This window comes from Rhamphochromis longiceps, linkage group LG20 (genome assembly GCF_057381845.1).
Source record: "Rhamphochromis longiceps isolate RC_006_pf linkage group LG20, R_longiceps_female_GT1.1, whole genome shotgun sequence".
In the NCBI taxonomy this organism is placed as follows: Eukaryota; Metazoa; Chordata; class Actinopteri; order Cichliformes; family Cichlidae; genus Rhamphochromis; species Rhamphochromis longiceps.
The window spans coordinates 25,589,137-25,604,913 of NC_140576.1; the positions used below are offsets into that span (position 1 = coordinate 25,589,137).

Sequence of the window (15,777 nt, forward strand, 5' to 3'; positions counted from 1 at the left end):
TCATTTTACACGGCCAAAACAAACAAACAAAAAGTCACTGTCACATGACCTAAAAAGGAACAACGGCTGGAAATGGGTCAGAGAATCTGGGAGCTTATATTCATGTATTTTCTGCTATTGTGAATGGTGAATAACAGAAATTTCCAGAGATTAATCTTTAATATTTGGCACTGGACAGCTTCCAAGGCCATGTGATGTAGACAAGCAAGAAAAACAGGAATCCTAAACCCAAACGCCTGCTGGCTTTAAATGAGGTCTACATGTGTGGGTATCAGGAAGACAGCACGTTAACTGTGTCCGGGGTATTGCTCGCTCTTCCGGACAGTTTGTACATGTATTAATCACAGTGAGCTAAGTTGGTATAGCTTGGTATTGCCATTTTAGGGCATTTTCCTGGTGAAGTATTACTTTTATGTGATCTAATGGTTTGAAGAACTGTTTTTATAAATCAGTAAAACAGCAAAGCAGCGTGTTTCCCTGAGAATTTACTATATAAAGCTTTGTGTCTGACTGTCTGACTCACTCTCAGGCAATGGAATAAACCCACTTTGTTTTCTATGAATGAATGAAGTCAGTTATATAATAAACTAAGCTTACCATTACCTATGCAAATCCTCCGTCTCAGTCACATTCAATAGTCGTTCTTACAGGTGTTTCGATATTTCACCAATGAGGAAACAGAGATGGCTTATGTGGCGACAATAACAAAGGTAGTTCATAACTGCAGTGTGTGTTAATAAAAGCAGGCATGAGTCATCATCAGGCCTGTCTTACGTAAGTGCTTCTCTTCTCCACCCAGCTTACTGCTACAGTGCACCACACCCCAGATTCATTCACACACTGCTCTGCTGCTGCCCAGCCTCCCATTGATGCCGAAGAGTGCACTACTCATCTTTTCCACGCTGCAAATGTCAGTTTAAATGAAAATGCTCAGGCCGCAGAGCAGCCTAATCAGTGTGATCAAAAAGTAGCACCTCAGATTTTAACGTGACATCTTTTCACTCGAGATCATCGCTTTAGTTTTAATGCAGTATTTTTTTGGCCAGTGCAGCAGGAATGTATAAAACTGTAGATTATTCCGTGTCTTTGTCAGGCTGTTGACACTGATCTAGAAGGGCAGTTGCGGTTTGCTGTTGGTTGGGGTTTATAATCCGATAAGTATCACACGACCATGGGGGGGGTGGGGGGGCAGAATGGAGTTAACAGGACCCCCAGGGAAGCAGAAAGAGACAGAGGGAGGTAGGAGGGCTGTCATCAATCAGGCCACTGACGTCACGCGCTCGCACAAAATGCACTTGATCCCATTTCCAAAATCCAAATTATAGAAAAGGTCTCTTTCATAGGCAAAAAATGAATAAAAATGCGACATATTGATTTTGGACATAGATCAAATGAACATTTTACTTATCAGTTGGTATCAAAACACAAGAACATTTTTTCAGATCTTGTAGTAACCTACTGCTATGTGAATACTGTTTTTATTTTTGACATTACAATTTCAACCACTAGAAACACGAAGCAGTTTACTCTGGATGCTAACCCTATTTTATAACCAAACAAATCGGTCTGCGGATTCCATCAACGGTCAACCATTATCTTACTTTGGGAAGGCTGTTGCTGTGCCGTGAAATCTCTCATCTTTAGCTTGCTGTATCTGAGCCAAGCAAAAAGATAAGAATGTGTTTTCCTGCTGACATCAAGTGGCCACAGTGATAACTACATGACTCCTGTGCTGCTAAGCCTGTGTCCTGCTTTTGTGGACTGGATGGTTTAAAACGCTAGACAATGGCCATTTTTAAGGAATGCTTGGTGAGATCCACAGAACCTGGCTGAAGCTGAAATTGAAAATTACTAACATAAATAAAAACGGAAAGGAAAAAAAGAAGGAAAAAAAGAATCCTTTATTATGTAAAATTAATCTCTGGGCTTTATTATTTCCGATATTTCAAGAAATCAAGCTGGATTTTTAAAAGATCTGTTATCTCTTTGTAGTCTAACAGCATGCTTTTTATGGTCACAGGCATTTGATTGTCAACTGGTGTCTGTCAATGCACGTCCCCTAACATGGGCACTAACATGATTAGACATAAATAGCTCCTGTCTCAATAGTCTGTGTAACTAGATACCTCCAAAGCGACCATGTGGATAGTTTGCATACCAGAGGCACGAACCACTATGGAGTAAAAATGTAACAGATAACTCAAAATTTATGATAGACAGTCTCACACAAAATCCACTGTTATCTTGGTAAGACAAGTAACATTTCAGGCCTCCTTTGCTTGTTTTTACTTGTTCATCTGTGAAAAGCAGAGCAGGCCAGAGAGGCAAGCATGTGATCAGCCTGTAAAATCTGGAGTACATTTAGGCAAAATGGTATAAATAACAGTGCTTTGTCCCCCAGTATAACCGGTGTAACTCTGTCTAGCACGCTAGAAACACTCAACAAACAGCAAAAGCACTGACTGAAGTATGTAGACCATGTCCTTAAAGTGAGTACAGATAAGACTGAATGAATTTATTCAAAGAGAGAAACTGACGAATTGACCATACTGACAAATACATCTTGTTTATTATATGAGTGCAAATTTCAAGCCGACCTTGCAGATGTTCCAGGGGTAATATAAGGGAATAAAAAGTCCTGAAGACATTTTCCACATCCAGAAATGTATCCATGAAATGAGCTGTACCCAGCACATTATTCTTATAATATGATTGGTCTAGCAGAGATTGCTATAAAACTGTGTTTACTCAGAGATATGTTTTGCTTTTTTGCACATTTTCTGCCCAAGTAAACAGTAGCCTCTTAGTAAAAGGATTTGTAAGCTCAATGGGGCACTTTCGAGATAAAGAATTTAGCTGGAGACAAACATGGCATTCATATTTCACACAGCCAAAAGGAGGGTGGTATCTGGCCTCTGTAAAAAAAACAAAACCCCAAAGACACAAGTAATTTGGATACATTTACAAAAAAATCGGTATACATGGGCACCAAAAGTCACAACTGCATTTATAACAATGCAAGAGACATGATAGAAAAATACAGAAAGTTTTAAAGATGATATTTGACTTAATCTTACAAAGTCGTCCAATTGTTTTTATCAACTACATCCAATTTGGCTTCCAGCTTCACAAGATGGCAGAGGAGTTGCAAAAAAATACAAAAACACCACCCTCTTGTCTACAGGCTTACTCCACTCCTTTCATGAACTCCAAGAACTCTGCAAAAAAGAAGTCAGTGTTACAAACAGCTGAGCTTCAGACAAACTACTACGAAACCAGAACATGTCTTTATCAAGCAAATGTCTCATTGTGAATGTGTCTTAAAAAGTAAACACAACTGGTCCAAAGTCCTCACCATCGTAGTCAATTTTGCCATCGTTATTTTTGTCCCCATCCTTCATCAATTCCTCGATGTCGTCCTCTGTAATGGCCTCTCCCGTGGACTCCAGCATCATTTTCAGCTCATCCAGGTCAATATAACCATCTGTGTTTCTGCAGAATCAAAGGTGTGAAATGTCGTTAATGCGTAACAAACTTTAATTAAGCTTTACAGCTGGCATTGGGGGAAGAAGCAAACTTGTATTTGATGTGTGACTGGTCATATCTAGAATTTAAGTGTCTGGGAACCACCACGGTGAGAAAGGGAAAAAAAGCACAGCGAGTTTGTTCTTTGATGCTCAGACGAGGTGTCTGGCTTACATCGAGTGGGTGTTTAAAATATTCGGAGCTGTCAAAAAGGATTATGGAGCAAACTACATGCTGTACTCTGCAGAGCTGCTTGGCATTTTGTCTGTACTCATAATTGCACATTGGAAGCATACTTTGCTGGAACCACACAATGAAGAAGAGCAATTTGTTCAATAGACTGTGGAAATGCTCCAATGATAGCATCCTCTTGCCATAGATATTTCCCCCCCCCCCCAAGTCTGTCAGTAAGCATGTAGCACAGTATTTCTTTTGTGGTGAGATTTTGCTAATAAACCGCTCTGAGTGCAGGATAAAGTAGCTACAGGTTTAAATATGAAACGTACTTGTCAAACATCCGAAACAGCTCTGCCAGTTCTTCCTCTGACTTCCCTTTGCTGTCGTCCTTCATGCATCTCACCATCATGACTAAGAACTCATCAAAGTCCACCGTGCCACTCCCTGCACACACAACACACTTCATCACATCCTTAAACTGGGATTTTATATTATCCCAGTTTAACCAGATGATCAGCTTAAAAGTACAGTCTGTTCACCAATGGATCACTGCAGTGATGTTATAGCATCTCAACTGATGTTACAAATGTATTTGATTTGAAGCCTATAATTGTCTTATTTATTATATTTATAACAGGCATACCTGTGAATTAAAGTGTGTGTGGTCTAACTATACAGAACTCAATTATCAGCTTTAGCTTTATCAAACAAAACCAAGATGCTGTTTTCATATTTCAACATTAAATCACATGGAAAATCCAAGATGACAAGTGCAACATCTGACACACATTTCCCTTTAATTCAACCTGACACATCAAGTTGTATTTAAGATCCCTGACTAGCATTTAAGGTCAGAGGGCTCGAACAATGCTTGTCTGCATAACATGCTTGTGATGCATTTGGCAGCTGACCTGTGAGAATGAGAGTCAAACACAACCAATTATTTTGTTCTTTTTTTTTTTCTTATCCATAGCCCACTAGCGGTTTCGATTTACCATCTTCATCCACCTCGTCAATCATCTCCTGCAGCTCCTCCGGTGTGGGGTTCTGACCTAACATCCTCATTACCTTCCCCAGCTCTTTGGTGCTGATGCAGCCGTCCTCTGCATCCTGTACGAAGATGTCAAAGGCGGCCTTAAACTCTGCAGCAACAAAGCAGCACACACACAAAAATATCTACTGAAGCACGTCTGGTTTAGGACAGGGTTAAGATTAATTCCTGGGCATCAGCACAAAAGGCTATTTGTCTTAAGTGTTGGTGCAACTAATAGTTGCAGTCCTGTTGAGGTATAGATTTTTTCTACCAACAACTATAACTAAATCATCTTTTAAAGGGACTCGATGGCATGCTCAAAGCCTTTACGCCTTCAGTTGAAAATCGTTTCACGCACCATTTTTCTGTTCATCTGTCAGCTGCTCAACCTGCCAAAGAGAAAGAATTGAGAGAGAAAACATCAGCTTTCTGGGATATATTCTGGAATTTCTCTGTAACAACATATTTATGGGTTTGATTGCATTTTCCAAAGCTCCAAATATATCTCGGTTAAGATATCTGGAAATCTAGACTAGATTATTTCTGTTTGTTTTGATAACTTTTCAGTTAACAAAGCTCCGGGACATCCCTGACATTACACAGCACCTACATATCATACATGAGAGCTGGTAAGAGGAGGAGTTAAAAATAAACAGTCAGAAGAGAGGCTCAGGAACGACAGATAAAGGACACAATACACAGTGCTCTAAATTAGCATAGCTGTGGATCTGTCCCAACAATGGAACAGTAATCCTGGAAAAGCTACCAAGAATGAAAGAGGGAGACAGCTGCTTATGTAAGAGTTATTGACTGTTGTCCACTGTAAATTAACCACATACATACAGTATACAGACTTTCACATTTAAATTCCACTGCTGATGATACTGCAAAAGAAAAAAAAAACCTGAAGCAGATGTAATATACATTCCAGTGTGTTTTTATTATCTCCCCGTTGGACTGTGAGCAAATAGGAGAGCCAGAGGACTATCTGTGCAAAGGTGGATAAATAGCCACACGGCTCTCAGGCTCACAGATAATGCTGGAATTCAGCCATGGGGCGGTTTATCTAAACCTGAAGCTCTTCTCTGGCACCAGAGAACCACTGAAACAGAAGCATCTGAGCAACTGGCCAAAATTAGCCACGTGAAGTGAGACCGTTCCATTTGAAGTCATGAATGAAGCAGCAGATTGTGGTCCAGGGACATGTCCTGTCAGTGACCTTATGAGTGGCTCTTATCAGTTCTGATAGGGCTGAAGTAGGAGGAAATCTAGAGACATACTTGGTGTTAAGGCTCCCCCGAGACGATGTAGCACTAATGAAGGCAACATAGGTATTTTACAACTATTTTAATAATGTGAGCTTAAAAAGGCTTAAAAAATGATGGGTGGCATTTTTTCATGCAACAAATAAACATTAAAGTGCAGCTTTAAATGGGGAAATTACACTCTTTCACTCTTAACTACTGATTACATTTAGCACTATTAAGAAATGTTAAGGATAATGGTTTTACATCCATAAAAACATCACTCCCACACTAGATTAGTTCTCACAGTGTTCTGGTGAGCACCCAACAAATCAAATAACTTCACCAGAGGAAGTCAACTGCACTCTTTCAGCTGTGTTTTGAGTGGGATCATACCGCTGCCTTGTAGATGTCGTTCATGTCGGAGGCTCTCTTGCTGCCTGTCCTGACAGCGTCCTGGCACAAAGGAAGGAAGTACTGTCCAGTTCAGGGCAGGACTCTGGCCTCATCCTCCGAGGGTTTTATAGCTGGAGTCCAGCGCTCTCTGGTCCCTCCCTGGGCAGAGCAACCTCCCCTCTGTTTGTGTCCCCTTGTGTGTCCATAAATGTGTGTGTTTGTGTATGTGTGTCATTTGGCAAATCTGTCACAATCACCAGGCTCAGATAAAAATGTGGCAGCTCTTAGGGGGCACACTTTGGAATGGAATGAAGTGAGGGGGGCAAGTGTGGTGAAGCCTAATCTCCTGAGAGGGGGGGGGGGGCTGTAGGGACACTCAACATTCCTCTAGACCTGGACCACAGAATATATATGTGTGTATGTGTCTGCGTGTGTGCATGGAGGAAAGCCAAGCTGGGAAACATCTACAATCAGAAGACCAAGGAGGTAACAAGAAGAGAAAGAAGGCAGTTCTAAGAAGTCAGAGAAGACCAAGGTCAAAGGGGTGTTCTTGTGTTTCTTAAAGTCCTGACCATAGATAATCCTTTTGTTTTTCAACAGTGGACAATTTGAGTTGTTGTAGTTTTAAAAAGTAACGGTAAATAGATACATAATTTAAAGCACCAACTTCTAGGAAGCTATTCTATTGTGCAACACTATGAAGGTGGACCTGGAGTCCCCAAAAGGATAGCAATCATTGGTTGTACCAGTGGTTAAGACGAATAACCTTTTATGCTGAAGATAGGAAGAACTTTTAATGTTAGCAGGAAAAATTAAAGGCTGTATTTTCCCTGTGAAGAAAAGAGAATTCTATCATTTCTGGAGGTCTTTGGGTTTCTGCCTCCATCAAAATACAATCAAAGTGACTGGGATCTTGTTTCTGATGTTCACAAGACTGAAGATGACATTAAAAACTTCAATGACCACGTCTCTTTCCAGAAACGGTGTCCCTGTTTCTCTTTAATCTCTCTCTCTGTCTGACATTAATGTAAAAAGGCTCAACTGGAACTACTTTCTTGAAGAAAAAAAATCCCCAGTTAAACTGTTGACAGTGTCCTGCGTGGATTAGCCAGAATAAAAGGATCATTGTGCCTAGAAAAAGAATTTGATACAACATTGTTAAATTAAATGCCACATTTTCAGCGATGTAAGCGCCAGAAACAAAATTGCATTCACGCCTGCTGTGTTGGGTTAAAGGTACAGAACATTATTTTGACAGCTCTGAATATTTTAAGCATTATCTCCATACACATTAAAGTGAAAAAAGACTATCTGTTGGATTCTGTCTGAAGCAAATTTTCAATGTTAATCACAACCTCCGCATATTTGACCACTTGCAATATGCTTGTATTTATTATGCAGCGTATAGGCCATTGTTTGAAGTACAATTTAGCCAGTTGTGATTTATGTGTGCACATTTTTGTTTGACCGCATTACAATCAGACACAAACAGGTTTGCTAACCTCTCTGAAAAGAAAATACTCACTAACTTTGTTATTTATGGAAAAGTAAAACGTTCATTTGCTGCTTTATTGCTCATTATATTATGCTTTAAGGCATAATTTCTGATGAGTTCTTCAAGATGCTCAGTTGTAAGCACTAACCAATTTTTAGCTTACAGATTAAGTCAGCAGAGGGTGCTGTTCACTACATATCAACTAAATTAAATTGTAGCACAAGGCTGCCTCCAGATATCCAATTTATCAATAGAGGGGTAGGTGAGAAATCTGGGTCAAACAAACCAGACACATTCAGACACATTTAAATTGAAATGTTTGCGGCACAAGTCTTTGGAAGCTTTTTTCCCCCTGTGTTCTTTTGAAACAAGGCCATCTCAATCACTTGACTGTGTGATTTACACACGTTCACACACGTGCCCTCACAACAAGCTCTCTCTCACACTCTCTCACACTCTCTCACACACACATACACAGAGCACGCTGTGGCAGGCATTCTAAGTGACGAGTGATCATGCTGGTTTATAATGGGATGCTAATGGAGACTGGCACAGCTTGCAAGCATCATACAGATACTCAGATGGAGAGAGGGAGAGAGAGAGCTCACATCGCACAGCATACATGTCCCACTCTTAACATGGATAAAGACACAGCTCTCCTAACGTCAGTGAAAGCCAGCCACACGGAAAAGTTTGAGCTTTTATTTAATAAGAAAGGCAGGGTGGGTGGGGAGGAGGTGTGGAGGTTTGGGAGGAGGCATGTGGCAAAACACATTCTGTGTGTGTACGTCAAAATTTCATAATCAAGACGCCGTGCACTGTGTCGTACACGGCTGTTGGAACTCAGAACAGAAATGAACCGTCATCAGTGGCATCGAGTCAATCAGCTGAAACCCAAAGCATACTGATGAGTCTACATGGTCAGCCAGACAGATTCATTTGGAAAGCTGAGTGCAGCCTGGTGGGTGCCAAGAGTGACGAGCAGCTCTGCAGGGGGCACTAGCTTCCAATGTAAAGCTTCCTTGAGCGTGCACGCACACGCACACGCACACACACACACACACACGCTCTAGGACCAAAGGCTGGCACGCACATCAAAGAAAGCATATGGAGTGCTGTTTCATTGGAGCTCTCCACCAATTTCCTCTTACAGAGGAAGACTGACGAAAGAGCCAGCCATCTCCTCCACACAGCGCAATCAGACAGCGCATCTCAAATCCACAATTCACCGCACACCGCTTTTTGAGGGGTTGCCATAGAAACTCTGCTGGGTAGTAGCGGGCAGAAAATGAGAGGAGATGAGCGGGGCTATTTCCCCCCACCACCACCTTCCTCTCTGCCTCCCTGCCACCACATTTTGTCCTCAGAGCGACTATTTTATTTTTCTATTCCTTGGCTTCTATTTGCATACATGAACACAGCAAAACTGCATATACATGCGCCGTGTCACAATTAGGGTAAACAGTCGCAATTTGTGCACGGGAACCATTCATTCATGCAAATTTGGTAATTCCAAATGATTGTGTTTCATGTCTGTGGATTAAGAGTGGAATGCAATGCTTCCACTCCATTTATGTTTGTATTTAAGCAGGTTTAAGACATGTTTTAAAGATTCAAACATGCACAGTGGACTTGTGAATCCTACTTAACATAATAATAGTCATCTCACTGGCTTTTTTGAGACTCAACCAAAATCTCTTACAGCAGAACAACATTGAAGATTTCCAGTGTGCAATATGTTGAAGTGGACATGGTGTGACATCTTGCGCTGGCAGTTCTGAATCAGCTGGAGCTACTACTATACATAGCATACTTCATGTGAGTTTAAATAGTCATTCGACATAATGATTGGGTTGACGTGCAGCTGAGCTTGAAGCATGGGTCCTGTGCTCTCTCCTTCTTGTCTGTGTGTCCTCGCCTCCCAGATTGTCAAGAGGAGGAGGGGAGCTGAGCCTGTCAGCATCTCTTTCTTTCTCTCTATTATTTCCTGCCTTCCTCTGTGTCTATTTTCCCCCCCGCTCTCTCTGCCCCCTTTCATTGATGACCAACCTGTCAGCAGCTCCTGTTGTGGTAGAAAGTGGATGCTCTGCATGTGAGTGAATGAGGTGCACAGCCTTCTTTTTTCTGTATGAAAGCATTTCTGTCTGTCCTGCCCAGTGTTTAAGAAGCTGCTCAATTTCTCATCAGTTTCTCATTTGAACCCAAATGGAGGGATTTCTCTTCGGTTGATGCAGGAGAGAGGGAAGTCTTCACTTTGCTTCACTGCATTCAGTGGTTCCTTTCTGAAAGTCTTTGCGCTTAGAAACTTGGTGTCACGTAGTACTCCTTACATCAGCGCTCTAATGAACCAGTGGCCATATTAGCTCCACCACAGATACAGCCACACACTAACTTTCTGCCAGGGGGCAGCGTTTTCCAGTCCACTGGACCACCACGGCGCCTCCTACCACTCTTCATACCCCGCGCTTCCCCTCCTAACCTCTATAACGTAGGAGGCACCCAGAAAAGATTTCATGTGAGATATATGGCACATGAAGTTCCCTTCAAGGAAAGGACAAAATGTGTTTTCAGAATTTTGTCTCGAAATAAATCATCGAACAAGCTCCACTCTGGCAATGGTGAAAAAAAATAATAAATAAATGGCAGATCTGTCGAGTGAAATATTAATAATGCAAAGTAAAGTTTTTATCTGTTAAATTTTATGTGTAGTAAATACCTTAGCTTAAATACAGCTGCCTTTCCTTTGATTTGTATAAATGACTAGAGTTTACCACTTTTTATGCTGTTGAACTCCAAATAACAAGAGCTGGCTTCAACAAACAGAAAATACCAAATACAAAGTCAAATTCCTTGCAACACATTAACTGTCTGATTGTAATTCTGGGTTAAACACAAGGGCTAAATGTGTGGCGTAAATACAATAAATGAATCCAGCAAAACTTATTTATGAGCCTTTATAAATGTAGCAAATCAAACGAGTTGCCTGTCTTTGTAGAAATGCTCACTGTGTGCAGACACACACACCCATTTTGGATTTGTCAGTGTCACTGCCTTCTACCCTTCGCCTCAAATAGCTGCTCTCTGAAATGGAATCCAAGGGCCCTCAGGGTTTCTGACAATGTTTCAAACATTTCTAAGTAAAATGAACAGCGGTGTAACCTCGGCATTATTAAATCTAAAAGTTAGCTCCAATGAGAATGTATTGAGGCAAAGCGGGTCACAATTTCTACTATTCCAAGTTGTTATCACCCTGCTTTTAGACTGTCAGCTCGAGCACCATAGATATGCAGTGAAATGCTGGCGATTGTGGATGAAAAGACCTAAATAGCAAAAAAACAATATTATAAATGTATTGCTTTTCAATGGAATAATTGTAAACATCATAATTGCCGCATGTAACATTTATTGCACTTTTTAAAACCAGCTGATGGTTAGAGTGAAGTTCATTGCATGCATATTGTATCTATAATGTGACAACTGCTTTTACTTGATATTTAAACCCAGATCCAATGAAATAACATTTTAAAAAGTGTAACCAAATTGTAAGGAGTTACACATTTTTAACATCCTGCATGCTTTTGCTTTGTTTACTGTGTAGAGTAGAACGCATGTTGTAGTCTCACTTGTTATCATTACTGCAATGTGAAAAAGAGAATACAAAAATCCCATAATGGAGATTTATAATCAGTATATTCTTTTCCATTGTACGGTTTTGAATTACCAGACTGCAGGACAAGAAATGTTTTTATTTTTATTTATTTATTTATTTTTACAGGCCTGCTTGACTACTAGGCAGCATTAACAGGCTGGGTGGGATTAAAACAAAATATATATTTGTGTAGTGCAAATCTTTGAAAGGTTTCTGTTCTGAGGAGGTAAAAATCACAAACTAAAGGAATGTTTTTAGGTACAATGGGATGTTTCAGTATAACTAGGGCATGTGGTGGCTCTTTGAGTCTTACATTTATGAATCTATCTATCTATCTATCTATCTATCTATCTATCTATCTATCTATCTATCTATCTATCTATCTATCTATCTATCTATCTATCTATCTATCTATCTATCTATCTATCTATCTATCTATCTATCTATCTATCTATCTATCTATCTATCTATCTATCTGTAGGACATTGTGCTAGATTCTACAAACCACATAACACTGTACTTTCCTATTTACCCATTTACATACACATTCCTCTACACTGGTGGCGGTGGAGCTGTGATTGGGACCAACCAGTGATTCAATGCCTTGCCTGAGACACTGTAACACATGGATGTGCCAGGGATCAACCTGCCAACCCTGCATTTTGTAGACAGGTAGTAGACCACTCTACCTGAGCTATGGCTCCACTTCACTACATCACTATGCAGGGATGTAACAGACAATAGCACCTGTCAAATCAGCAGTTTTACTTTTTACCTTTTCTTTCCTTTCCCTTTCTTTCTTTTTTTTGGACATTTGGACATTACTTTTGCTAGAAGAGGACATAAAAATTCTTGGTTTTACAGCTCCTTACACTGGTATTGGAAGCATAACTGACAACTGTGTAGTTGAGCCTTGCTTGCAAGCATGTCAGGCTGCTACATGAGGCATGTATATATAAGATTGAGACAAGGCTAAAGCACAGAAGCTTTACACAGATGTTAATATTAGAATTTTTTTAAAAAGGAGTGAAATTCATCACAACATTGAAACATTATAGATTTGATCTGTTTATTTCTTGGTTCAAATGAAACAGCTACAGAAAAAAAAGACTCAGTTTGTCTCGTGTGAGATATGGGTCCAGAAGTACAGTTTTATTTGTTGTACAATTCATGGAACTGTCTGGGAGTGAATGCCCTCCAGAGGCTCATTCATAAGATAAATTGGCCTGAAATTCATTGGTCTTGCAGACTGTCTGTGCTTCTGTATGTATGTCTCACTCTCTCCTTCCTGTTTTTTAGCAGCAACACTCGAACAAGCTCACAAACACACACATACCCTCACGCCCTTGTGTTCTTTTGTGTTTCATGGAATTGCCATGAGCTTGAGCTAAAAGAAGGGTAAAAAACACCTATGTCTGTCTGCATAGCTGAAGTCCAGCCTAGGGCCTCCTAGGCTTCAGTGAAGTGTGCTGTGATTTGACAAGGCCAGTGACGAGAGGCACTGTAAATATCCAGCTGTCATGTGACTCATTTAATGGCCTCAAGGAACCAACGAAAGGTCAATGTTTTCTGATGCCATTGCCAACAACTAAATTAAGTGACTTCATCTCTTGCTCATGCATTTCTCCCATTTTAGGAGATGGATACATTTGAGTTGCTGCATCATTTTGTGCAGACACCACTACAATCATTTCTACATACATTTCTGGCAGTACACACAAAAAGCATGCACACACACACACATACGCGTCCTCATGCATGTCATCTGTGAAAGTGACAGCAGTATATTAACACGTCTCCACAGCTTCTCTGATAAAGCAAATTATGATGCAACGCCTTTATACCAGCTCTGTGCAAAAGGTTAAATAACCTCATTTAAACTTAAACCATTATATAAAAGAATGAAAATCAGCTTTTCTGTGAATTTGCATGTCTCTCCTAACATGGTGTTACATCTTTTTGTACCTCTTACTGTTAATGAATGAGTACCTGTGTGGAAAGTTCTAGTACCACAAAAATATCTTGCATCATCAGACAAAAAATAGGAACACAGTGTTCAAAAATCTGCAAAGGAAAGTGGAATATCAGGTAGTCTGCTGCAAAGAAATACAACACCGTAACTAGTAGATGTTTTAAAGTAAAAAGGAAATAAGTGCCTATGTGTGTCCAAAACCCCTGAAACTCTCCAACGCCCCAGTGGAAAAGCCACTAATGAAATATCCCTCCCATGTCCTAAAACACTCATCGCACAAATTCACTGGGCAAATTAAAATCCATTTTTCAGTGTGCAACTGGTCTCTCTGAATAAAATGTGGTTTACTTTGTTCAGTTTACCGTGCCTTGGGGAGACATGGGAAATCAGGGAGGAAATAAGTAACAAAACTATCGGCCAAAGCACACGAGCAAGACTGGCAGATTGTGGCTCTCCCTCTGTGTAAGCTGAGTGGTGATGAATCTAACAAGTCTGGGATTTGTGCACAAAGCTTTAAAGTAATCTGTCATGTCAAACTTCCAAATAAAGGCAGGTAACATCTCTACTGAGAGACAGGCAGTACACTGGGGGTTTCAAGTGGCGCAGAAATGCACCTTACAGTATAATCAGAGGAGGGGGACTTAGTATTAGTTTTATGGTTAGCAATGGTGGGTGGTTGGTTAGTCTTTGGCGCAAGTGTTGGATCTGGCTGGGAAAATCAAGGACACTGCTCACTTATATAAAAGTTATTAGTCAATCAAAAGGTAGTTCTGCATGAAAGAATATGGAGTTCATTAATCTGTATTGGTTTGGTTCATTTCTATGTCTAACTGTCTCTATTAGTTTAATTATGGTGGATTACAAATTATGCATATAAAAAGTCACTTATAGCATATTATTAAATTATTAAATAACTGATAAAATAAAATTCCACTGGGATTGCAAAACAACTTCTTTGATCAATCACAATCCACACAGCATCATTGGCAAAGGCTAAAATGTGAGTCTCCCGCATCACTTAGGGGGCATATTTTGCTGGCCGACTAGCCTGGTTGCACAGCCAGGTGCATAGGTTTCCAAGATATTTGTAGACAATGACGTAAAAGAACAAACATTAGAAATATTGGAAAGCCCAGTTGTTCTTGATTAAGCTATGTTTGTGCACAGCAGCACACAGTTTGTTATAAAGTTATAGTTGCTGAAACTATCAAATGAGACCATAAACTAATCATGAAAGTGTTTTGTGAGGTCATCTATCAAGTCCTTTACCCATAGACTTCGATACAACTGCAAATCTTTTTGCAACCAGACATGTCGCCCCCTCCTAATGATCATAAAGAACTCAGAAACTTCTGGCTTCATTTTACCGATGGGGCTGCAGCCATCTTTTATATACAGTCAGATATGACCAAACATTAGTGTGTTACCTGACTTTCATCTAGTACCTCCAGCAGTACAAAGATGTACTTTAATCTGCAGAATATCAACACACTGATCGGGTGGTGTAAGGGGGGAGGGGGTGCAAAGAAACTGTATTGTTGCAATTGTTTTAGCTCCAGCATGATCTCTTCTCTGTGACAAAACTGAGACAACATGTGTTTTAACAACAAATGACTTAATCATAATACACCCTCGTGAATTTTGAAACGTTGCAGGTTATGGCAATGGTAGACATGAACTCGTAAGACCAAATGATCTATAAATGATTTAGTAAGTACATCACTTATTCATTGTGTAGTTCACAATATACTGAAGCGCTACACACAAGACAATGAATTTGTGGAAAGTGATAAAAAAAAGAAAAGAAAATATGGCTTTACATTTTTTCTTGTTTGATTGTACAGATTGTACATTTATTCCAATAGGTTTATTGCTAAAAAGCATTTAAATGAAAATGTTAGGAAAAATTCAGATTAAGTACTGCCAAGTAAGTATGTCTATAGTCTTTATATATCATAGGGAATAATTGATTTGTATTTAGATATCATAGATAGGGTGTCAAAACTTGTCAAATACCTTTTTAAAAATCTGACATCACTTAAAGCTTGATAGCAGTGCCAGCTGGATCCGTTTCTCCTAAAGGAGAGTCAGGTTTGACAAAACAGACAATTTAAATTTATACTTAGATTACACATAGACATTGTAGGTTTTATATATCATTAATAAATGATGAATACATAAAAAACAGTGTAGCCCTGATAAGATGCCAGAAAAGCATCCAATTAAATACCATGCAATGCTGTGCTATACCATCAGCGACTGCTCAGGGGAAAAATAAAATCACCC

At 39.9% G+C, this 15,777-nt stretch overlaps 1 protein-coding gene across 1 annotated transcript; it reads right to left on the minus strand.

Moving 5' to 3' along the window:
• Positions 1-2,550: 2,550 nt before the first annotated feature.
• Positions 2,551-6,503, minus strand: tnnc1a (troponin C type 1a (slow)). Its single transcript, XM_085394146.1, has 6 exons — positions 6,376-6,503; positions 5,094-5,124; positions 4,698-4,844; positions 4,032-4,146; positions 3,356-3,492; positions 2,551-3,218 (listed from the first exon to the last, which is right to left on the minus strand). The coding sequence occupies exons 1-6, from the start codon at positions 6,397-6,399 to the stop codon at positions 3,187-3,189; spliced, it is 486 nt and encodes a 161-aa protein (XP_085250272.1). The 5' UTR covers positions 6,400-6,503; the 3' UTR covers positions 2,551-3,186.
• Between the last annotated feature and the right edge of the window lie 9,274 nt (positions 6,504-15,777).

Excerpts from the sequence above, each read along its gene's own strand:
- tnnc1a (XM_085394146.1), bottom strand. The coding sequence starts at position 6,399 with ATGAACGACATCTACAAGGCAGCG. Across the intron at positions 4,147-4,697 it reads TGACGAGGTGGATGAAGATG|GGAGTGGCACGGTGGACTTT; the intron begins GTAAATCGAAAC and ends TTGTGTGTGCAG. Across the intron at positions 3,493-4,031 it reads CTGTTTCGGATGTTTGACAA|AAACACAGATGGTTATATTG; the intron begins GTACGTTTCATA and ends TTGATTCTGCAG.